The sequence below is a fragment of the Notolepis coatsorum genome, assembly GCF_963971535.1.
Source record: "Notolepis coatsorum genome assembly, chromosome: 14".
Classification (NCBI taxonomy): Eukaryota; Metazoa; Chordata; class Actinopteri; order Aulopiformes; family Paralepididae; genus Notolepis; species Notolepis coatsorum.
Genome location: NC_140178.1, coordinates 6,302,711 through 6,327,572, shown reverse-complemented (window position 1 = coordinate 6,327,572; position 24,862 = coordinate 6,302,711). Strand labels below are relative to the sequence as shown.

At 42.5% G+C, this 24,862-nt stretch overlaps 1 protein-coding gene across 2 annotated transcripts in view; it reads left to right on the top strand.

Annotated features, from left to right (window-relative positions):
• snx8a (sorting nexin 8a) overlaps positions 1-22,262 on the top strand; it is a 41,143-nt gene extending 18,881 nt beyond the window's left edge. For both annotated transcript variants that reach the window (XM_084328714.1, XM_084328713.1), the window contains 9 exons: positions 1,284-1,404; positions 5,656-5,792; positions 8,916-8,996; positions 12,515-12,675; positions 14,753-14,882; positions 15,001-15,069; positions 16,648-16,797; positions 17,628-17,777; positions 20,383-22,262. In XM_084328714.1, coding sequence (XP_084184840.1) covers positions 1,284-1,404; positions 5,656-5,792; positions 8,916-8,996; positions 12,515-12,675; positions 14,753-14,882; positions 15,001-15,069; positions 16,648-16,797; positions 17,628-17,777; positions 20,383-20,463 — 1,080 coding nt within the window. In that variant the 3' untranslated portion in view covers positions 20,464-22,262. The remainder of the gene's footprint in view (positions 1-1,283; positions 1,405-5,655; positions 5,793-8,915; positions 8,997-12,514; positions 12,676-14,752; positions 14,883-15,000; positions 15,070-16,647; positions 16,798-17,627; positions 17,778-20,382) is intronic.
• The last annotated feature ends 2,600 nt before the right edge of the window (positions 22,263-24,862 follow it).

The following is a 24,862-nucleotide window of genomic DNA, read 5'->3' as shown; positions in this document are numbered from 1 at the left end:
TGTGTATCTGTTTTGGAGAAGCGGTTTGTTCCGCTCTGCTCTGCTCGTTACAGAGGGTTGAGAGTCAAATAAATACAGACCATGCTGCTTTGTTTGCCGCAGATCATCTCCCTGCCGAATAGATCCGCCGACGTCGCTCCGTTAAACGAAGCTTCGGAATCTCATGAGGCAAAGTGACGATATAGAAAGAACAAAATAAATAAATATAACAAATAACTATGTACATTTTTTTTTTTTTTTATAAATACAAAGATAATTTGTTATGAAAAAAGTATGATCAAATAATAAACAAAACGGTCTCCGAAAAGGAGTAGGAAGAAGCAATTAGCTCATCGGATCCTGCCCCTTATTGCAATAAACCCTTAACAGGTTTTCCAAGCACTGTGGTCTTCCGACAAAACCATCTGCAAACAAAATAAAGTTATTTTACAATCAAAGCAAATGTCGCTATCTGCTGACTAGATTAGAACAAAAACGGCAACAAACGAAAACAAGACGAGTCATTAATTTCAACATCTCCAGTAAAGTTACAACCCTCCTCTTTACTGTACATTTCTAGAATCACTTCAGTTTAATTTCATCATCTAATCCAGTGGTTCCCAAAGTCGGGGTCGCGACCCAAAGGTGGGCCGCGAGCAGCCACGGGAGGGCCGCGGGATGATTTTTTTTTTTTTTTAGGCCACTGAACTTAGAAGCAGGCCAGGACAGTGTTTCTAGTTGTATTCTAAAATTCTATTCTATTGTATTCTAAAATGTGACTATATGGTTTTATATTAACTTAATAAATAAACAAAAACGAAAAATCTACTTATTTCAACGAACATTTCAAACTAAATAACAGATTATGCACATAAAACGCTGAAAACAACCGAAGCAACAATAGTATTTTAATGAGGCTATTATTATTATCATTATTATTTTGCAACAAGTTAGCCCTCTCATAAATAGCACATATAAATGAATAACTAACTTGAACTAACTTAATAGGATTGAAGTGATATTTGGCTTAAAAAATCGGTCGCCTGGCAAAAGAAAAGCAAAAAAAAAGCCTGACGATGTGCATTGGGCCGCGGCTCTCTGACGCCTTATTTTCTGGGTCCCGGCCTGAAAAGTTTGGGAACCCCTGATTCTAATCCATTCCAGAGAGTCGCCTCACAAACGGAACACATGCTTTTAATTAAGAGTCGTGCACGATGATGATCGATCAGCGTCAGTCAGTTAGCTGCTTAATTCACAGCGGAGATCTTGCCACTTGTAACCCTCCACCGTCTGCCGTCCTCCAGCACTTCAAGGTGGCCGTGTTCCGGCGCTACAGTGACTTCGACGTGTTCCACGAGCTGCTGCTGCAGAGGTTCTCCTACAGGATGGTGCCGGCACTGCCCCCCAAGAGGATGCTGAAGGGAGGTAGGCAGGGCCGCTTCTAGGCATAGGCAGTATAGGCAAATGCTAAGGGCGCCACCACCCAGAGGGGGCAACAAAAAAACAAACAAAAAAATACGTTTTTTTTTTTTTATATACGTTTTTTTTTTTTTTACTAATACTACTAGTTATTTCGAAATACTGAAGTCTTATCTATAGTACAGTTCCAACATTTATAACAATCCCATGGAAAATGAGTGTTTTACAATGGCTCATTCATTTGGACGGCGAGTGAGAAATTCTCCAAACAAACAACTTCTTCGTCTTCTTCTCTCTTTACCGTGTGGAACAGAATAAACTGTGATGCAAGGGGGCAACAGATAAAATCCTGCCTAGGGCAGCCAGTTGGTCAGAGCCAGCCCTGGAGGAAAGCACCGGTCTCCTTCGTTGTTGTTGTTGTTGTTGTTGTTGTTGTTGTTGTTGTAGTAGTAGTAATGATAATAGTAGTAATGGTAGTAGTAGTAATGGTGGTAGTAGTAATGGTGGTAGTAGTAATAGTAATAGTAGTAGTAATAGTAGTAGTAATGGTGGTAGTAGTAATGGTGGTAGTAGTAATAGTAATAGTAGTAGTAGTAATAGTAGTAGTAATGGTGGTAGTAGTAATGGTGGTAGTAGTAATAGTAGTAGTAGTAGTAATGGTAGTAGTAGTAGCAGTAGTAGCAGTAGTAGCAGTACCAGTAATAGTAGCAGTAGTAGTAATAGTAGTAGTAGTAATAGTAGTAATAGTAGTAGTAGTAGCAGTACCAGTAATAGTAGCAGTAGTAGTAATAGTAGTGGTAGTAGTAGTAGTAGCAGGTAGCAGTACCAGTAATAGAGTAGTAGTAATAGTAGTAGTAGTAGCAGGTAGCAGTACCAGTAATAGTAGTAGTAGTAATAGTAGTAGTAGTAGTAGTAGTAGTAGTAGTAGTAGCAGGTAGCAGTACCAGTAATAGTAGTAATAGTAGTAGTAGTAGCGGGTAGCAGTACCAGTAATAGTAGTAGTAGTAGTAGTAGTAGTAGCAGGTAGCAGTACCAGTAATAGTAGTAGTAGTATAGCCATTCGCCTAAACTTGATCACAACTATCAAGTCTACGTTAGGTAACTAACCACTATTCTGTTCATTACAGACTTATTGCATCTTATGAGTTCATGTTGATGTAATACACACAATATATATCCGTATCAGTATACATTAAAACTACAGTTAACATGCAGTAATGTATCACACACATCCATATATACATCAGTATATATATATATACAATCAAACTACAGTTAAGATAAAATATTCCTTTATTGATCCCATTGGTGAAATTCAGGCATCATAGCAGCCTGTGGGGGAGGGGAGGTACAAGTATGGGCAGCGTGTAACCTTTTTACAACGTATCCGCGTTTCCGGCGCTCTGATTGGCCAGGTCATGTGCGCCCAATAGCATGTTTGCCCATTTCCGCGTCGAACAGCCTGCAAACTACCTGCCGTTCTATTGCCATGCTCTAAGACAAACTCTAACATTAACCAACTTCGAAGAGTGCCTAAGCTTAACCAGTGTAGAAACTTGGCGTCCCACGATTGGCGCTCATGTCACATGACCTGGCCAATCAGAGCGCAAAACGGGAACTTGGAAACGCGGATGCGTTGTAAAAAGGCTACAAGCGTATGGGCAGGGTAATAGTAGAAGACATAAATATAGGCAATAAAAAAAAAAGCACACAGACACACACACACACACACACACACACACACACACACACACACACACACACACACACACACACACACACGGAGACACAGACACACACACACACACACACACACACACACACAGAGAGACAGAGACACACACACAGAGACAGAGAGACACAGAGACACATACACAGAGACACACACACATGCATACACAGACAGAGAGAGAGACACACACAGAGACACACACAGGCACCAGCTCATACTCCTTGTGCAGGATGTGGTTTGGGTCACAAGTGGTTCCAGGCCACGCCTCCTCCTCCGCCTCCTCCTCCTCCTCCTCCTCCTGGAGCACTGGAGCAGCATGCAGAGTACTGGAGCGTTGTGGTCCCACGCTGTGACGCCGTGACTGATACTAGATCCAACGTCTGCCCTGTGGATCAATAACACTTTTATCCACAGAGCCTTCAGGGAAAATACAGATGACTGATTCGTGATCAAGCGTAACTCCACATCACCGTCAACTAGGGCTGACCCCTATTAGTCGATTAGTCGACTAATCGGTCGAAAGGAGCCGTAGTCGACTGCCAACCTCTTAGGCGAATACAAAAAAAAATATATATATATTATATATATATATATTTATAATTTCTTTTATTTATTTCTTTAATATCATTCTTTCCAAAAGAAAAGAGGCCTAGAAGCGTGGCTAACGCTAATGGCACGCATACCAGAGGCTAACTGCCTACGAAAACCGGCACAGAGGCACTGAAAGAGGATTTCACCCATCTAATGAACACACTAGACTAGACAAATATCAAGATGTATCCATCAGTGGACCAATTGCATGCTTTTGCAGAGGACAAGAAGCCTTCAGTCGACTCCTTCAGACATTAACACTTTCAGAGCCCTTGCTTAACCTTGATTTACCCCGTTGAATGCCCACCATCCACTTCAATGTTAGCGTTAAAAACGCCTATGGCTATGTGTCTAATCTGCCCGTCGCTTATCAATGACTCGTTTTCCAGTCAACATTGTCGAAGCGGATTGTTTTTTTATCGGTTCATTTTCGTTTTATAGCATTTTGAAAAGCCCTCGTTTTCAAGGAAAATATAAAGATTCCATGATAAAAGACATTTACTGGAATATTCTAGAATTCACAAAAACGTTGTAATTTTTCTGCCTATTTATGAATCGTTTTCAAATGTATGTAATGTATGTAATGTTAATTACCTATCAGTGGTGGCTGTTTACTGCAGAGTGGAGGGACTGGGAGACCCATGTTACTGACCAGACACTCTATATCAGTGATGGCTGTTTACTGCAGAGTGGAGGGACTGAGAGACCCATGTTACTGACCAGACACTCTATATCAGTGATGGCTGTTTACTGCAGAGTGGAGGGACTGAGAGACCCATGTTACTGACCAGACACTCTATATCAGTGATGGCTGTTTACTGCAGAGTGGAGGGACTGGGAGACCCATGTTACTGACCAGACACTCTATATCAGTGATGGCTGTTTACTGCAGAGTGGAGGGACTGGGAGACCCATGTTACTGACCAGACACTCTATATCAGTGATGGCTGTTTACTGCAGAGTGGAGGGACTGGGAGACCCATGTTACTGACCAGACACTCTATATCAGTGATGGCTGTTTACTGCAGAGTGGAGGGACTGGGAGACCCATGTTACTGACCAGACACTCTATATCAGTGATGGCTGTTTACTGCAGAGTGGAGGGACTGGGAGACCCATGTTACTGACCAGACACTATATCAGTGATGGCTGTTTACTGCAGAGTGGAGGGACTGGGAGACCCATGTTACTGACCAGACACTCTATATCAGTGATGACTGTTTACTGCAGAGTGGAGGGACTGGGAGACCCATGTTACTGACCAGACACTCTATATCAGCGATGGCTGTTTACTGCAGAGTGGAGGGACTGGGAGACCCATGTTACTGACCAGACACTCTATATCAGTGATGACTGTTTACTGCAGAGTGGAGGGACTGGGAGACCCATGTTACTGACCAGACACTCTATATCAGTGATGACTGTTTACTGCAGAGTGGAGGGACTGAGAGACCCATGTTACTGACCAGACACTCTATATCAGTGATGGCTGTTTACTGCAGAGTGGAGGGACTGGGAGACCCATGTTACTGACCAGACACTCTATATCAGTGATGGCTGTTTACTGCAGAGTGGAGGGACTGGGAGACCCATGTTACTGACCAGACACTCTATATCAGTGATGACTGTTTACTGCAGAGTGGAGGGACTGGGAGACCCATGTTACTGACCAGACACTCTATATCAGTGATGACTGTTTACTGCAGAGTGGAGGGACTGAGAGACCCATGTTACTGACCAGACACTCTATATCAGTGATGGCTGTTTACTGCAGAGTGGAGGGACTGGGAGACCCATGTTACTGACCAGACACTCTATATCAGCAGCACAGAAGGCAGCAGCACAGAAGGCTGTGTAACGTCGTCATATCGTTTCCAACGCAGCAGAATCATTAACCCGCGTGTGTCTGGTTCTGCTTCTGCTCTGGTCCTCAGTCCTGACCTCCATGTCGGAGCGAGAGTTCATCGAGGGCCGGCGACGCGCTCTGAGCCGCTTCATCAACCTGGTGGCGAGACACCCGTCCTTCTGCCAGGAGGAGCTGGTCCGGACCTTCCTCACCTTCACTGGCTCGGTGTGTGGCATTGTCATCATCCTCTTCCTCCTCCTTTTCCTTCTCCTACTTCTCGTCCTACTTCTCCTTCTCCTCATTCTTCTTCTCCTACTTCTCCTCCTCATTCTTCTTTGCCTTATCCTCATTATTCTCCTTCTCCTACTTCCCCTCCTCCTCATTCTTCTTCTCCTACTTCTCCTCATTCTTCTTCTTCTCCTTCTCCTCCTACTTCTCCTCCTCCTCATTCTTCTTCTCCTACTTCTCCTCATTCTTCTTCTTCTCCTTCTCCTCCTACTTCTCCTCCTCCTCATTCTTCTTCTCCTCCTCCTCATTCTTCTTCTCCTACTTCTCCTCATTCTTCTCCTCCTTCTCCTCCTCCTCATTCTTCTCCTCCTTCTCCTCCTCCTCATTCTTCTCCTCCTTCTCCTCCTCCTCATTCTTCTTCTCCTCATTCTTCTTCTTCTCCTTCTCCTCCTTCTTCTTCTCCTCATTCTTCTTCTCCTACTTCTCCTCCTCATTCTTCTCCTCCTTCTCCTCCTCCTCATTCTTCTCCTCCTTCTCCTCCTCCTCATTCTTCTTCTCCTACTTCTCCTCCTCATTCTTCTCCTCCTTCTCCTCCTCCTCATTCTTCTCCTTCTTCTCCTCCTTCTCCTTCTCCTCATTCTTCTCCTCCTTCTCCTCCTCCTCATTCTTCTTCTCCTACTTCTCCTCCTCATTCTTCTCCTCCTTCTCCTCCTTCTCCTCCTCCTCATTCTTCTCCTCCTCCTCATTCTTCTCATTCTTCTTCTCCTACTTCTCCTCCTCATTCTTCTTCTCCTACTTCTCCTCATTCCTCTTCTCCTACTTCTCCTCATTCTTCTTCTCCTCCTCCTCATTCTTTTTCTCCTACTTCTTCTCCTTCTTCTCCTTCTCCTCATTATTCTCCTACTTCTCCTTTTCCTCATTCTTCTCCTACTTCTCCTTCTCCTCATTCTTCTTCTCCTCTTGCTCCTACTTATCCTTCTCATTCTTCTCCTTCTCCTCCTTCTCCTCCTCCTTCTTCTCCTCATTCTCCTCCTCCTTCTCCTCATTCACCTCCTTATCCTTCTCCTCATTCTTCTTCTCCTCCTGCTCCTACTTCTCCTCCTCCTCATTCGTCTTCTCCTCCTTCACCTTCTCCTCTTTCTTCTCCTCCTCCTTCTTCTCCTCATTCTCCTTCTCCTTCTCCTCCTCCTTCTTCTCTTCATTCTCCTCCTCCTTCTCCTCATTCACCTCCTTCTCCTCCTCCTCATTCTCCTTCTCCTCATTCACCTCCTTCTCCTCCTCATTCTCCTCCTTCTCCTTCTCCTCCTCCTCCCTGATCGTAGCTACGATCTCTCTTTTAGAAATTGAACGATTGGAAATTCAGTTACGTTCTTCGTTCGAAAGGACTTTCTGCAGAAACAGGAAGGAAAGCGTTTATGTTTTTCACACCTTCTGCTCTGAACTATCTTCAGTCTGATCTTTAGAGTCCAAAGCTCGGACGTGTTTAACGGTTTAACGCCGCTTCTAACCAGGTTTCCTGTGTGAAAATGTTTTATCAGATTGTGTTGTAATGTTACCTTTATCTGTAATATGTGCAGGGTTCACACAAGGTCCCTGAAGTGCTTAAAGTGCTTGATTTTTGGGGAAATTTCGAGGCCTGGAATTCCTTGAAAACAGCTAATTTTTTTAACAAGGTGCTTAAAAAGTCCTTGAAATTCAAAACAACCATTCGCATTGAACGTTTGGTTCATCCATGATAAAAATGTTCAGAATCAAGAAATAAAATCTTTGGCGGCTGGGTGGCGCAGCGGACATTGCGCTCGTCACCAACGCAAGAGACACTGGGTTCGAATCCGGCTGTCGGCGTTGCCTCCGGCTTGGGCCGGCCGTCATACTAACTCAATTGGCAGAATTAGCGGGTGGGAAGTCAAAGGGTGGTAGTCTGGTCGGTTGGGGGACGCCTGCACAGCAAAGTCAGGAAAAATGGCGGGGGCAGTGTGAGCCTCCCACACGTTACTCCTCGCCAATGAGAGTCCGCGCTGGCAGGTGAAAAGATGTGACAGGCTGCCTCCTCGTGTATCGGAGGGGACACGTGATGCAAGGCTTCTATCATCCCTACAACCGGCCAGTGGGGGGCATATGCGAGCAACGATCAGGACAGGGGGAGGGAGAATTGGCACAAGAGGTAAATTGGGATGGGGAGAAAAATCACAGAAAAAGGAGGAGAAAAAAGTAGATAATAATAAAATAAAAATAAAAAATATTTTTATCTAAAGTGTAACTATTTGTCAGAAATTGGTTTTAAGCCATAAATATTGGATCAGATTTCTTTTTCAATAAAAAAAAAAACAGCCTTTAAAAGTGAATTTTATCCTTTTTAAATGCACTTTTAAAAAGAAAAAGAGTGCTTGGCAAAGTCCTTGAATTTCATTTTGCAATGTCTGTGCGAACCCTGTATGTGTTTATTCTGACACTCTGCGTTGCTGCTCCTCTTGGCCTGGTCTCCCTAGTTAGTAGAAGAGACCCTGGTCGGGGCGGCTAGGTGGTGTAGTGGGCAAGGCGCTCGCCACCAATGCAGGAGACGCTGGGTTCGAGCCCAGCTCTCCACATTGATATCAGCTTGGCTGGTCGTTCACACTAACACAATTGGCAGTGTTAGGGGTGGGAAAGCTGATGGGTGGGTCCTGGTCGTTGTAAACAGCGACTCCTACAGTTCGGTCTGGGCGCCTGCTCAGCGCGGATAGGATCTAAGGGGGGTAGTGTGATCCTTCCACACGTTACACCCTCTCAGTGAGAGTCCGCGCTGCCAGGTGAAAAGAAGCGGTTGATTGGCTGGACGTGTGTCGGAGGAAGCACGTGATAGCCTCCACTCTCCCAGACCGACTGTGGGGGTAAGTGCGCAGCGACCAGGAAGGGGATTGGGAATTGGCATAACGACTAACATTGGGATGGGAGAAAAACGGAGGAAAAAGGAGGGGGGAAAAGATCAATAAAAAAAGAAGAAAAAAAGAAGAGACCCTGGTCTCAGTGGGATGCAGCTGGTTAAATAAATAAAGAATAAAAAGATTCTATTGAGCAATAAGCATAAACACCCGTATCTTAATAACCCCAGGCTGCTGATCCTCTCTCTCTCTCCAACAGGACGTTCAGACTAAAATGCGCGACTCTTACAAGAAAATGGGCGACGAGTTCATGACCAACAGAATTGCAACTCTGTCGAAGGTTTGTCATGTTTGTCTAAATCATTTTTTTTTGTTCGTATGAGCTTGTTTGAAAAGGTGCGTTTGCCCGTTGACCTTGTCATGTTTTATAACGGTTAGTTACGTCAGTGGCTCTGGGGTCAAGCTGAGGGGTCAGGGCCGCAATATACAGATATATACATATACAGATATATACATATACAGATATACAGATATATACATATACAGATATATACATATACAGATATACAAATACATCCTCATGTTTATAATCTTCGGTAAGTAAGTAAAACTTTATTTATATAGCGCCCTTCTCAGCACGAGTGCACAGAGTGCTTTACAACATGTCATATATAACATCAATAAAATACAGCAAGGGGAAACATTTGAAGAAAAGAATAAAACTAAAAACAGAAAGACATGAAGATGAGTTCAGAGGGAGCGCTTGTTTAGGGGGAGAGCGTTCCAGAGCCTTGGAGCTGAGGGAGCACTTGTTTAGGGGGAGGGCGTTCCAGAGCCTTGGAGCTGAGGGAGCGCTTGTTTAGGGGGAGGGCGTTCCAGAGCCTTGGGGCTGAGGGAGCGCTTGTTTAGGGGGAGGGTGTTCCAGAGCCTTGGGGCTGAGGGAGCGCTTGTTTAGGGGGAGGGCGTTCCAGAGCCTTGGGGCTGAGGGAGCGCTTGTTTAGGGGGAGGGCGTTCCAGAGCCTTGGGGCTGAGGGAGCGCTTGTTTAGGGGGAGGGTGTTCCAGAGCCTTGGGGCTGAGGGAGCGCTTGTTTAGGGGGAGGGTGTTCCAGAGCCTTGGGGCTGAGGGAGCGCTTGTTTAGGGGGAGGGCGTTCCAGAGCCTTGGGGCTGAGGGAGCGCTTGTTTAGGGGGAGGGCGTTCCAGAGCCTTGGGGCTGAGGGAGCGCTTGTTTAGGGGGAGGGTGTTCCAGAGCCTTGGGGCTGAGGGAGCGCTTGTTTAGGGGGAGGGCGTTCCAGAGCCTTGGGGCTGAGGGAGCGCTTGTTTAGGTGGAGGGTGTTCCAGAGCCTTGGGGCTGAGGGAGCGCTTGTTTAGGGGGAGGGTGTTCCAGAGCCTTGGGGCTGAGGGAGCGCTTGTTTAGGGGGAGGGTGTTCCAGAGCCATGGGGCTGAGGGAGCGCTTGTTTAGGGGGAGGGTGTTCCAGAGCCTTGGGGCTGAGGGAGCGCTTGTTTAGGGGGAGGGTGTTCCAGAGCCTTGGGGCTGAGGGAGCGCTTGTTTAGGGGGAGGGTGTTCAGAGGGAGCGCTTGTTTAGGTGGAGGGCGTTCCAGAGCCTTGGGGCTGAGGGAGCGCTTGTTTAGGGGGAGGGTGTTCCAGAGCCTTGGGGCTGAGGGAGCGCTTGTTTAGGGGGAGGGTGTTCAGAGGGAGCTCTTGTTTAGGGGGAGGGTGTTCAGAGGGAGCTCTTGTTTAGGTGGAGGGTGTTCAGAGGGAGCTCTTGTTTAGGGGGAGGGTGTTCAGAGGGAGCTCTTGTTTAGGGGGAGGGTGTTCAGAGGGAGCTCTTGTTTAGGTGGAGGGTGTTCAGAGGGAGCTCTTGTTTAGGGGGAGGGTGTTCAGAGGGAGCTCTTGTTTAGGTGGAGGGTGTTCAGAGGGAGCTCTTGTTTAGGTGGAGGGTGTTCAGAGGGAGCTCTTGTTTAGGTGGAGGGTGTTCAGAGGGAGCTCTTGTTTAGGGGGAGGGTGTTCAGAGGGAGCTCTTGTTTAGGGGGAGGGTGTTCAGAGGGAGCTCTTGTTTAGGTGGAGGGTGTTCAGAGGGAGCTCTTGTTTAGGGGGAGGGTGTTCAGAGGGAGCTCTTGTTTAGGTGGAGGGTGTTCAGAGGGAGCTCTTGTTTAGGTGGAGGGTGTTCAGAGGGAGCTCTTGTTTAGGTGGAGGGTGTTCAGAGGGAGCTCTTGTTTAGGGGGAGGGTGTTCAGAGGGAGCTCTTGTTTAGGTGGAGGGTGTTCAGAGGGAGCTCTTGTTTAGGTGGAGGGTGTTCAGAGGGAGCTCTTGTTTAGGTGGAGGGCGTTCCATCACCACGAAGGCTCGCTCCCCTTGTGTTGACCGAGCTGGAAGAAAGTGGATGAGCTCGCTGGTGTAGTATATAGATGCTTTGTTTCTGGTGAACTTATGAATATGAAGTCTAAAGCCTCCAATCATTTAAAATATCTAGAAAAGGGGAAATAAAAACCATTCTTTTTTGTCAAAGTTCATCATTAATTATATTGTTTATTTTCTTCTCATATTTTTATATTCACATTTAATTTGATTGCCTATATTTATGTCTTTCTACTATTACCCTGCCCAGACCTGTAGATTAAATTTGATTGAAATGTATTGTCATTGTTTTTAGGGTTCACAAACCAAACGGGTTGCACTTTTGCATTTTGTTTGCATTTTGTACTTTAGTTTTGTATAGTGTATATTTTGTATAGTGTTTGGTCTTTATTCTTTTTACTTTTTGACTGTATATGAAGCATAATCTCAGGAGGCTCATACAGAACCAAGCATTTCACTATAATGTAGCTTATATATGACAAATAAAACACAACTTGAACCTGAGAAACCACCGGGTTAACATAACGTGAATAACGTGAACTAGTATTTTAGTAATTATTTATTTATCTTTTGCTGTAGTGGATAGGTATATTATTTTTGATATTGCTAGATAACTTATTACATATTAATATGATATTGTAAGGAAGGGGCAGGACCAGATAAGCTTTGCTTCTTTCTGTCCCTTCTCGAACAAAACCATTTGTCTTGAGCTATGTTGACAATTGCTTCCATGTCTAGGAAGTAGTGCTGTCAGGCGATTAAACAAATTAATCTAATTAATTACATGATTTGTAATTAATTAATCTAATTAATCGCATTTTAATCTCATAACCATTTTAGGCCTGATATTTTATATTCTATAATCATATTTCAAATTGCATGTGTCCGTATGGCAGAATTCAGTACTGTATCTACAAAACCTTCTGTTTAATCATCTTCCATTTATTCATTTGCTTAGATTTTTCAGGTCTGGTAAATTTTAGCATGGTGTTATTCTCAGTCAAATTTTTTTAAATTTAAATAATTGAATTGATATTCTCATTTGGTTCATTACAATTTACTCAAGCCGTAACAGACACAGTATTTCTGACACTGGGAATACATTCCCTGAGATCCATAGATGTCCCTAGAATCAGATACCAAGAACATGCAAATGGACCATTTAAAAAAAAAAAAAATTGTAAATGTTTATTCTACGTTATTATGGAATGAATGAGATAAAGAAAATAAGAAATATATATATACTTTTTTATTATTAATTTTGAGTTAATTTTCATAACGCGATAATTTGCTGTGTAATTAATTAATCTAATTAACGTGATAAACTGATAGCCCTACTAGGAAGATATATTTTTATTTTATTTGTATTTTTTTTTAGTTTCTTATAAAAAAAATGATTTAGTTATTTCAAGTTTGTGTGTTTATGGTTGTTCGAGATAAATAAAGATCAATTTCAAATCAAACCAAACATCATAACACTTCCGTTGCATCTACTGTGCAGGAATACCTCCCGGCTGACATCCAGGCTCAGTTCTCCACCAGCAGGGAGCTGATCAGGAACATCCACAACAGCTTCCACAAGCTGAGGGACCGAGCCGAGAGGATGGCTGAGCGCTCCAAGGAGAACGCCACGGACCTGCTCATGTTCGGCAGAGAGCTCAGGTACTCTCTCTCTCTCTCTCCCTCTCTCTCTGTCTCTCTGTGTCTCTCTCCATCTGTCTCTGTCTCTCTCTCTACCTCTCTCTCTCTGTCTCTCTCTCTCTCTCTGTGTGTCTCTCTCCATCTGTCTCTGTCTCTCTCTCTACCTCTCTCTCTCTGTCTCTCTCTCTCTCTGTGTCTCTCACCCTCTCTCTCTCTCTCTCTCTCTCTCTCTCTCTCTCTCTCTCTCTCTCTCTGTCTCTGTCTCTCTCTCTCTCTCTCCCTCTCTCTCTGTCTGTCTGTCTGTCTCTCTCTCTCTACTCTGTCTGTCTCGCTTTCTCTGTCTCTCCCTCTCTCTGTCTCTCTGTCTCTCTCTCTTTGTGTCTCTTTCTCTCTCTCTCTGTCTGTATCTATGTCTCTCTCTCTGATCTACACTCTCTTTCTGTCTGTCTCTCTCTGTATCTCTCTTTCTCTCTCTGTGTCTGTATCTCTCTCTGTCTCTCCCTCTTTGTCTGTCTCTCTGTGTATCTCACTCTCTGTCTTTCTCTATCCCTCTCTCTGTCTCTCTTTCTCTCTCCCTCTCTCTGTATCTACATATCTCTCTCTCTCTGTCTCTCTCTATTTGTGTCTCTGTCTCTCTCTATTGGTCTGTCTGTCTGTATGTCTGTCTGTCCCTCTCTGTCTGTATCTATGTCTCTCTCCCTGATCTACACTCTCTTTCTGTCTGTCTTTCTATCTGTGTCTGTATCTCTCTCTGTCTCTCCCTCTTTTTGTCTGTCTCTCTCTGTCTCTCACCCTCTCTCTCTGTCTCTCACCCTCTCTCTCTGTCTCTCCCTCTCTTTCTGTCTGTATCTCTCTCTCTCTCTCTCTCTCTCTCTCTCTCTCACCCTCTCTCTCTCTCTGCGGTATCTAGAGTTTTGAACCAAGCAGGTGTGCCAGAATCATTTAATTGATGCAGCATGTCTATTTTATTTGACTAACTATTTACTTACATTGCACTTTTACTTACTTTTATTACCGTCTATTTTAAAATGTCCATAGAATCGAAACAAAGAGGCCTATTAAGATGTTGGATCATAATATGAAAAACGATGTGATTTAATGTTCTATGTCTTACATTGACCTTGTCTATTTTGCTGCTATCTATTTTATGCTCGTTTTTATATGTCTGCACTTCCTGCATTGATCTGCCAAATTTGTTATCATTTTATGCCTGTGTCTTTTTTACTGCCGTGTACTTTGAGCTACAATTCTTGTAAATGAAAGGTGTTCTACAAATAAAGTTATTAAAGCATGCACAATACCAGGGCTCTGGTATTTCATGTTATTAACTACACCTATGTTTACCCTTCATTGGAATGTCAGAATGGCCATCTAGCAGACTTTAAAATATCATTTTCCGCTTTGTGTTTTAACATTGTAATTGTACCGTATGTATTCCTGGTTTTTTATGTATTGTTCTGGTTTTATGGTATTATGTATTTGTGGTTCTATGTATCGTATTTTTGGTTTTATGTACTGTATGCACCTTTGGTCTTATGTGGGGACTACCGATGAAAATGAGCCTCGGCTAATTCGGGTGTATTTACATTAGGGGTGTAACGGTACACCAAAACCACCACGGTTTGGTATGTACCTCGGTTTTGAAGTCTCGGTACGGGTTTTCGTTACAGTGGGGGAAAGTTTGGCTTTCCATGTTCCACTCAGGGGGGATGTGGTCGTGTGCAGTAACTAATTGTACTTGTAGGGCTGTCAACGAATATTCTATATTGAAATGAATAATCGACTTGTTAAAAAAAATATATATATATATAAGAATGACCGTATATTAGATTGTGAAAAAAACAGCCCCCGGTGGGCGGTCGTTAGTGGTTAAGATACCGTTGTATTCGTTCGGTACACAGCCGTACTGCACTTAGGGTCCAGTACTGAAACGGTTCGGTACGGATACGTGTACCTTTTACACCCCTAATTTACATCAATGTTTTATTGCAAAATGCTGAACAATATACATTGTCCCTTACAAATACATTCAAAAAGACCGCTCTGCTAACGATGTTTGTTGTTGTTGCTCTGCTAACGTTGCTTGTTGTTGTTGCAGCACGCTGGGCTCAGACCCGTCCTCCATCCCCTCCCTGGCCTCCTCCCAGAGCACCTGGGGCGCGCTGCGGCAGTCGCTGAAGGGCCTGTCGGTGGAGTTCGCCCTGCTGTCGGACAAAGCTGCCCAACAGGTACAAACAGCAGCACTCCTCTTTTAACGCCCGTCGTCTTTGCTCCGCGAGCCCTTTCTCCAACGCCTGTCCGCTAGAGCTGAACCTTGTCCCCCCCCCCCCCCCCCCCCTCCCCCAGGGCAGGAGGGAGGAGGATGACGTGGTGGAGAAGCTGAATCTGTTCCTGGATCTGCTGCAGTCGTACAGAGTGAGTCCGGTGTGATGTTTCTGTGCTTTTTTATTTTTAAATGTACGCCATCGTTACGATACATATTTTTAAAGGAACACGCGCCGACATTATGGGCACATTATTTTATTGCACTGTAAAAAGAAAACTTATTTTATATGTCTGCACTTTATGTGCTAATTCTATGTCTATTCATCTATTGCACTGCACTATTGCACTATTTTACAGTCTATTTGATCTTACTCTTTTTATTATTGTCTATTTAAAACTGAATCAAACCATAAACAAGGTGGCCTGTTGGGATGTTAGATCCTAATGTGAAAAACTGTGATTACATTTTTTATGTCTGCACTTTATGTGCACATTTTATGCCTGTCTTTTTTCTGTTGTGAAGCACTTTGAGCTTGAACCTTCTGTAGTGTGTTGGTGAAAGGGTTAACCTTCTGTAGTGCGGTAGTGAAAGGGTTAAAGTAAATTAAGTTTACATTTCTTTTGCAGTGAAAGCTTGGGGCCTGCTTAGAAACGGATGCATCACCGTCTAATACGTGATTGCTTGGTACTCTGTTCCTTTGTTCCACTGTGTGTGTGTTCCTTTGTGTGTGTGTGTGTGTGTGTGTGTGTGTGTGTGCGCATGTTCAACATTATACACTGTACTTAATGTTTTTAAATTGCAGGAAATTACAGCAAATTACTTTCTTATTTCAAATGTTTTTGCCTCCCAGACGGGGAGCAAAGCCCTGAGACTGGTACATATTTAAGCAATAATACACGAGGAGCGGTGGTATGTCATGAATATTGCCACGCTGTGATGCGCCGCAGCCACGAGAGCGAAGCTCGAGTCACATCACAGAGTGGCAATATTCATGACATCTCACTGGCTTCAGAGTGTATTATTGCTTTTATTTATTTATTTATTGAGTCGGAAAATATAGGATGAATACAGACAATTCTAGGGTCTTTTATATCGATTTCAGCGAACTTGGCGTAGAAAAGTAGTTCCTAAAGATGTCTCGTTGCTATGGAATTTCAAATGAAGTAAGATAAGATGTTTAGATTTAAATCATAGATAGGGCGGCTGGGTGGCGTAGCGGAGGTTGCGCTCGTCGCCAATGCAAGAGACTCCGGTCTCGAATCCCGGTGTCAGCATTGCCTTCGGCTTGGGCCGGCCGTCATACCGGCTCATTTGGCAGAGTTAGCGGGTGGAAGTCGATGGGTGGTCATTTGGACGTTGTGGACAGCGACCCCTACAGGTTTGTTGCGGGACGCCTGCACAGCAGAGACAGGAGATGGCAGGGGCAGTGTGAGCCTCCCACGCGTTACACCTCGCCAATGAGAGTCCGCGCTGGCAGGTGAAAAGATGTGACAGGCTGCCTCCTCGTGTGCCGGAGGGGACACGTGATGCAAGGCTTCTATCCTCTCTACAACCGACCAGTGGGGGGCATATGCGAGCAAAGTTCAAGACAGGGGAGGGGAGAATTGGATACACGAAATTGGGATGGGAGTAAAATAGAAGAAATAAGGTGAAAAAGTGGATAAATTACATTTTCCATCACAATTGTAACGTTGTTCTGACGGCCCGTCCTCTGCGCGTCTCTCCAGGATCTGTGCGAGCGGCACGAGAAGGGCGTGCTCCACGAGCACCAGCGCGCGCTGCAGAAGTACAGCGTGATGAAGAGGCAGATGATGAGCGCCACCGTGCAGCCCAAGGAGCAGGTGTCCGTGGAGCAGCTGGAGTCTCGCATCGTCCAGGTGCTCGAAACAAACACACCCAACCTTCTCACTATTCCTTTAGTGTAACAGTAGAAAGACATAAATATAGGCAATAAAGATTTGATCGGAATATAACCATATGAGAAAAATAAACTGTGCGAGCAATATAATGAACTCTGAATATAAAAATATGAGAGAAATAAACAGTGCAAACAATATAATGAACTCTGAATATAGAAATATGAGAGAAATAAACAATATAACAATATAATTGTCATCATCGTTGTATAATCGGGGCTTTAACCCGTTCACTGCCACACGACAGAAGGTTAGCCCTTTACTATCACACAACCGACGGCGATGCTCCATCATTAGCATCATTATCTCCGCGGATGCTAACCTTCTGTATTGTCACAGTGAAAGGGTTAACCGGCTGTCGTGTGGCAGTGAAAGGGTTAATAATGCTTAATGCTCGATATTGGCTTTTTTACCGATAGCGATATACCGATATTGTCCAACTCTTAATTTCCAATACCGATATCAACCGATATCAACCGATACCGATATATATGCAGGGTTTCCCCCCCCAAAAAAACGGAATAATTTCAGGTAATTAACATCACATATCTCTTGTTGTGGAATTAACACAACAGTATGCATACTGTTGACAATAAATAAAATCTGAATTTGTTCTTACTTGCTTGCCTGGGTAAATAAAGGTTATAGAAATGTAAAAAGAAAAAAATCTTTTTTTATTTTTATTTTTGAAAACGGATACCGATATTTTCCGATATCACATTTTTATGCCAATATCGGCCGATAATATCGGATATCCCTAATTAATAACGTTGTATTTCCTCCCCGAACAGCAAGAGAACGCCATCCAGACCATGGAGCTGAGGAACTACTTCTCGCTGTTCTGCCTCCACCAGGAGACGCAGCTGATCTTCGCCTACCTGCCCATCACCTCCCACATCCTGGGGGCCTTCGTCAACTCCCAGGTCCAGGGCCACCGAGAGGTCAGTCACGTCACGCACTGACCCTTAACCCTTAACCCTGAACCCAACTCCCAGGGCCAGAGAGAGGTCAGACACGTCACGCACTGACCCTTAACCCTAACCCAACTCCCAGGTCCAGAGAGAGGTCAGACACGTCACGCACTAACCCTAAACCCTTAACCAACTCCCAGGGCCAGAGAGAGGTCAGACACGTCACGCACTGACCCTTAACCCTTAACCAACTCCCAGGTCCAGAGAGAGGTCAGACACGTCACGCACTGACCCTTAACCCTAACCCAACTCCCAGGTCCAGAGAGAGGTCAGACACGTCACGCACTAACCCTAAACCCTTAACCAACTCCCAGGTCCAGAGAGAGAGGTCAGACACGTCACGCACTGACCCTTAACCCTAAACCCAACTCCCAGAGTCACCGAGAGGTCAGACACGTAGGGCTGTACCGAATGCTTCGAAGCTTTGATCATAATGTTGACATTCGAATTCTAAATCAACATTTGAATTTTTTATTTTTAATAATATATTTATTTTTATTTATATATTAGTGCCGTCAGGCGATTAAAAAAAATTATCTAATTAATTACAGGATTTGTAATTAATTAATATAATTAATCGCATTTTAATCGCATAACCATTTTATGCCTGATATTCTATATTCTATAATCATATTTCAAATGGCATGTGTCCGGATGGCAGAATTCAGTACTGTATCTACAAAAACCTTCTGTTTAATCATCTTCCATCTATTAATTTGCTTAGATTGTTCAGGTCTGGTCAATTTGAGCATGGTGTTATTCACAGTCAAAGATACAAAAAAATTTAATTGATATTCTCATTTGGTTCATTACAATTTACTCAAGCCTAGTAACAGACACAGTATTTCTGACACTGGGAATACATTCCCTGAGATCCATAGATGTCGCTAGAATCAGATACTAAGAACATGCAAATGGACCATATAAAAAAAAGTCTGTAAATGTGTATTCTACGTTCTTATGGAATGAATGAGATAATAAAAAATATATTAAAAAAATGTAATTAAAGTTTTTATTTTTTTTGTAATTAATTTTGAGTTAATTTTCATAACGCGATCATTTGCTGTGTAATTAATTAACGCGATAAACTGACAGCCCTAATATATATATTTTTTTATGTGTCTATTCATTCTGTTTAAACCAATGGGGTTTTTCTTCACAGTTGCAGATAAAGATTAGGCTACACTAATATTATACTATTATAGTATATGACTCGTCATAATTTTTTTTTTATAAAACATTTATCCTAAATGATGTAGCCTATCTGCATCCGCTTGGCGCTCGGCGCTCCATCAAGACGTCACCATCACTTTCGTACCAACCGTGCCCTTATTGGATTATTTATGTTGACGAAACTGATGAGTTACCGTATATTCATTAAAGAAAGTTGATTTAATAAAATAGAAAAATCATTTAATCAGATGAATCACTTTATTCAAATTGAGGATTTAGTTTGAGGATATTCAAAAAAAAAAAAAAAATGGATTACGTCATAAAATATGATGACAGACATTCGAAGCTTCGTTCAAATACTTCAATAGAAGCTTCGAATGTTAAAAAATGACACAGATAGTTGGAAATGACACTATTTACGCCACTATTTTTTTTAACTAGACTTCACTCCGGTGTATTATTGATGCTCTCATTGATACTATGTTTGTTTTGTGTGTGTGTGTGTGTGTGTGTGTGTGTGTGTGTGTGTGTGTGTGTGTGTGTGTGTGTGTGTGTGTGTGTGTGTGTGTGTGTGTGTGTGTGTGTGTGTGTGTGTGTGTGTGTGTGTGTGTGTGTGTGTGTGTGTGTGTGTGTGTGTGTGTGTGTGTGTGTGTGTGTGTGTGTGTGTGTGTGTGTGTGTGTGTGTGAGATATAGAGAGAGAGAGGGGGGTGAGAGAGATGAGGAAGGGGCAAGAGAGAAAGAGAGCTGGGAGAGTGTGTGTGTGAGAGAGAGAGGGGGGGGGGTGATCCCTTGTGTGGGTGAATGTAACAAGTTCCTAACGTTTTCTTTCCCCTATTCATGCACACTTTATTCATTGTTTTAAATGATTATTTTCTTTTAAGTTATTTTGTGCATCACTCTGTTTTGAATTTGATGCAAATTTGCAATGCATGAGGGTCATCCTTTTGTGTTAAATGGCTGCACAAAGCAAGCATTTGTTGACTCGCATGTTGATAAGAGTATTAAAACTTGGAACTTGAAAAAGATCTGTTTAAGGTAAAAAGAAATTATTAAAAAAATGCGATTAATTTGGGATTAATCGCGAGTTAACTATGGACAATCATACGATTAATCGAGTTAAATATTTTAATCGATTGACAGCACTAGTAAATATATAAATGTATATACGGTATATACAGCACTATTAAAAGTGATGACTAATCTTTTCATGAATAATGTGATAAAAATAAATCTATACCATTATATGCTATTAAATCATGAGTCCAAGAATCAACATTGGGTCAGACTGTGATGTACCAGAGTATTCCCACCCCGCCATTACAATTAAAGGTAGTTTTATTAATTTGTCATGATTATTGCTGTGAGATATTTATACGAGATATGTCTGTGTTCTTTGCTCAGATGGGTGCCGTGTGGAACGACCTCCAGCCGAAGCTTGGATGTCTCTTTGGTGGAAGTAATGGCACGCAAGCTCCCATGTAACCCCCCCCCCAAAGGGACAGTGCACAAGGGAAACCCTACCGGTGAAGATCACAAACGGACAGAGATCTCGCCCTGCGAGCTACGCGATGTAGAGCACAACGTGCAGTGAACCGTATTCCACAAAGTCTTGGGAGTAGCGAGATGCGTGTTGCCTCCAGCGAAGAAGAGCTCTTGTGATCGCCTGTTGTGTGCAAAGCTCTTGTGATCGCCTGTCGTGTCGTGTGCAATGCTCTTGTGATCGTCTGTTGTGTGCAAAGCTCTTGTGATCGTCTGTTGTGTGCAAAGCTCTTGTGATCGCCTGTCGTGTCGTGTGCAATGCTCTTGTGATCGCCTGTCGTGTGCAAAGCTCTTGTCGTCGGGCATCGCTGGGTTCCACCACTCTCTAAAGGGACGGGATGTTGCTTGAAGGAAACACTTTATTCAACGAGTCTGTCTTTCTTCGTTTTTCTTTTTCAGAAAAACGCCAACAAGGAGGATCTTTTTTGTTATTTTCGATATAAGGGACTTGTCTGCGTACGTTTAGGATGCCCGTGTATTCATGCATGAATTGTTAAGAACCTTACAAAAACCTTATACACTTAAGATAGTTGGAAATGTTGTCACAATGGGACAAAAGGTTGCATCGAGTATCGGTAGCAATCAACAAATATCTTTATACACCTCCGATTTGGTTTTCTTCTGAATAACTGTGCACAAATACATTTATAAACCTCCGATCATGCTTTTCTTCTGAATAACTGTGCACCAATACATTTATAAACCTCAGATCACGAGGGTATTTGGTTTTCTTCTGAATAACTGTGCACCAATACATTTATGAACCTCGGATCATGCTTTTCTTCTGAATAACTGTACACCAATACATTTATAAACCTCAGATCACGAGGGTATTTGCTATTCTTCTGAATAACTGTAGACCAATATTTTTTTTATGCCGGTTTTAGATCAGAAGGTAACAGCATACTTTCTTTATGTACAGTATATTTTGTACAGAACAATTGCTATTCCTCTAGCAGTGATGGCTTATTCCTCTAGTAGTGATAGCTTTCATAATTTTCATTGTCATGGCATTTTATGGATAGCAATGTTTTGCATTCCCTGCTTAAACTGTGCCCGCGTTGCAAAATAACCTTTTCCTAACCTTAATTTATAAGTTGAGAACATTTGCTTATGTTGTGGAATACTTTGCTACAAAGGGCAGATGAGTCAAATGATTGTTGACTAAATGAATGGTTTATGATTTATAGTAGTAATAATACAAGTATTGACTTATATAGTCTACCAAAAATGTCATAATGCATATTAATTCATCATTAGATCAGTAATACATATCAATTGTTTATGGTAACATATTTCAAGTAGTAGCAATGCTCATCATTTAGGCTGTCTATGTACATATAGATTTTCAGAACACTATATATTTTTTCTAAGAAGTATTCGCATCACTTATCATTTTTATTGAATTCCAATTTGATAAGATGTTAGGAGAGTTTGTTGAATTTTACGACAAAGTGATTTTATTAATGTTTAATAATCTTCGCTTCAGGTGCTAAATCCCCTCTTCAGGGGAATTGCATGTTGTTTTTTTCCTTTCCCCCTGAAATATACACAGATATGAATGGCACCAATGAAGATGTTTTAAAAAAATCAATATGGAGAAATAATATATGATAAATGTATGTTGGGGGTAAAGAAAATAACTTTTTGGAATCAAGTACATTAGATTTGCACACACACTTCAGAAATACAATTAAAATGTTTTATGCTACTGTAGATATTGTCAAAAGGTAAAAAGAAATGTGATCATTGAATCTTATCTTGAAAAATAAATGGAATGAAGTTAAGTATGTTTTTGAGTGCTTGACTACTGCTTTAAATACTAGACTTGGCAGCCAACGGCAAAGGGTATACCCTCGAAATGCCCCCAATCCATGTGTGGACATATTTTTACCATACCACCAATCCAGTCAATCCTTTGTTTTTGGTCACTTTTAGAAATGGAAAAGAAGTTTAGTGAGTTTTCCTGCTAAGGAGATGACTGCAGGACTTGGCAGGGCCGCGTGTAGCTTTATGCCAAGCAAGCAGTGCAAAAATTTACCGTAGTGGCATGCAGTAATGCGCCTTTCATTTTCGCGGAAATAGGCTGTCTATTGCCATTCTCTTTGACAAACTCTAACCTTAACCAGCTCCTTAACAACGCCTAAACTTAACCGTTCTAACCTTAACCAACTCCGAAACAATGCCTAACCTTAACCTTAACCTTAACCATGCCTAACCTTAACCATAGAAATTATATTGCCATTCTCTTTGACAAACTCTAACCTTAACCAGCTCCTTAACAGCGCCTAAACTTAACCGTTCTAACCTTAACCAACTCCGAAACAATGCCTAACCTTAATCGGCGAAAGAATACACGTTAAAAAAAAATCACGTTAAAAAATATTTTCGATGGGATTCGAACTCGCCAGCAAACAAGCCATAGGATCCACAGCCATGTGTCCTAGCCAATTGAGCTATTTGTTGGATACTGAATAAGGGGCGGTGACTTATATATATTGAGCTCCGCTCGTGTCGCATGCGCGGGCACCTCGCGCGAGCACGCCGGCGCACGCACGCACCTGAGCGAGCACGCCGCCGCCGGTGCACGCACGGTAGCATTTGTCTGAAAAGAAGGGCGCTTTACCGCACTAGCGTGCGGTGACGAATGCGGAAGCATTTTTGCACTGCTTGCTTGGCATTAACGTACAGGCGGCAGGGCCGCTCACATGTGGCATGGACGTTATCTTGGGTCTTCTTTCGGCCATGTTGGATTCTCAAGTGGCTAACGTTCTTTTTCAAGTCAAGTGTTCCTTTATTAATCCATTATTCAATCAATCAATACCTGAAATGAAAGAAGGGGGGGTGGAACTAACCTTTGTACCATCTTCTACTATCATGCACTCTTCCACTAATTAATCTTCCTTGCCTATATTAATACCTACTATACTCTAGTCTAGAGGTCATGAATGTTCACATGAAATTTGAAAAGATTAGAATTAAAACATTTAGTTATCGTGTTCACACAAATAATCTGCTGTAGCGGCAGTCGTGGGTTAATACATCATATCAGTACAATTAAATACAAGATGTGATGCTAAAAACAAATTCACGTTTATTTACATGCCACATAATTGATGGGGAACCAATATTGACAGCATACTTTTGTTTTCTCTTACATATAAAAACAGGCACATTCGTAATCATTGACAAATACAAGTTTTAAAATACAGTGAACTTGATCCCAGTTCTAATACAGAACATTTCTTGGATGTAGACGGTTTCAACTTCACAACAACATAAACATGGAACCAAAACGTATTTCCTGTTGCAGGAAATTAACTAGGGGTTCAGGCTGTTGCCGTGGCAACACAACTCCGCTGAAACCGTCTATTGTGTCAGAAAACAATACGGGCTCTGTTCACACACTGCAGGCGAGAGTGGCCCAAATCTGAGTTTCTTTACTCGTAATGTGACTCAGATCTGTCTTTTTCGAGACAGTGTAAAATCACATGGAATCTGAGCTTTCAGAATATGTGGTCCTAAATCAGATACAGGTCAGATTATTTTGCAATGCGACCTCAGTCTGAACAGTCATGTGACCTCAGTCTGAACAGTCATGTGACCTCAGTCTGAACAGTCATGTGACCGCAGTCTGAACAGTCATGTGACCTTCATGTGACTTTTACGTCACTCTAGATTGGCATTTGTCACAATTATCTTTACGTCCATCTTCTTTATTGTTCATTTGTGCATTTGTCATAGGTTCCAAAATTCCATTCCAGTAATGATGTAGTATAAGGAGGTAGCTTACCAATAATGATGTAGTATAAGGAGGTAGCTTACCAATAATGATGTAGTATAAGGAGGTAGCTTACCAATAATGTAGTATAAGGAGGTAGCTTACCAATAATGATGTAGTATAAGGAGGTAGCAATAATGATGTAGTATAAGGAGGTAGCTTGCCAATAATGATGTAGTATAAGGAGGTAGCTTACCAGTAATGATGTAGTATAAGGAGTTAGCTTACCAATAATGATGTAGTATAAGGAGGTAGCTTACCAATAATGATGTAGTATAAGGAGGTAACTTACCAATAATGATGTAGTATAAGGAGGTAGCTTACCAATAATGATGTAGTATAAGGAGGTAGCTTACCAGTAATGATGTAGTATAAGGAGGTAGCTTACCAATAATGATGTAGTATAAGGAGGTAGCTTACCAGTAATGATGTAGTATAAGGAGGTAGCTTACCAGTAATGATGTAGTATAAGGAGGTAGCTTACCAGTAATGATGTAGTATAAGGAGGTAGCTTACCAATAATGATGTAGTATAAGGAGGTAGCTTACCAATAATGATGTA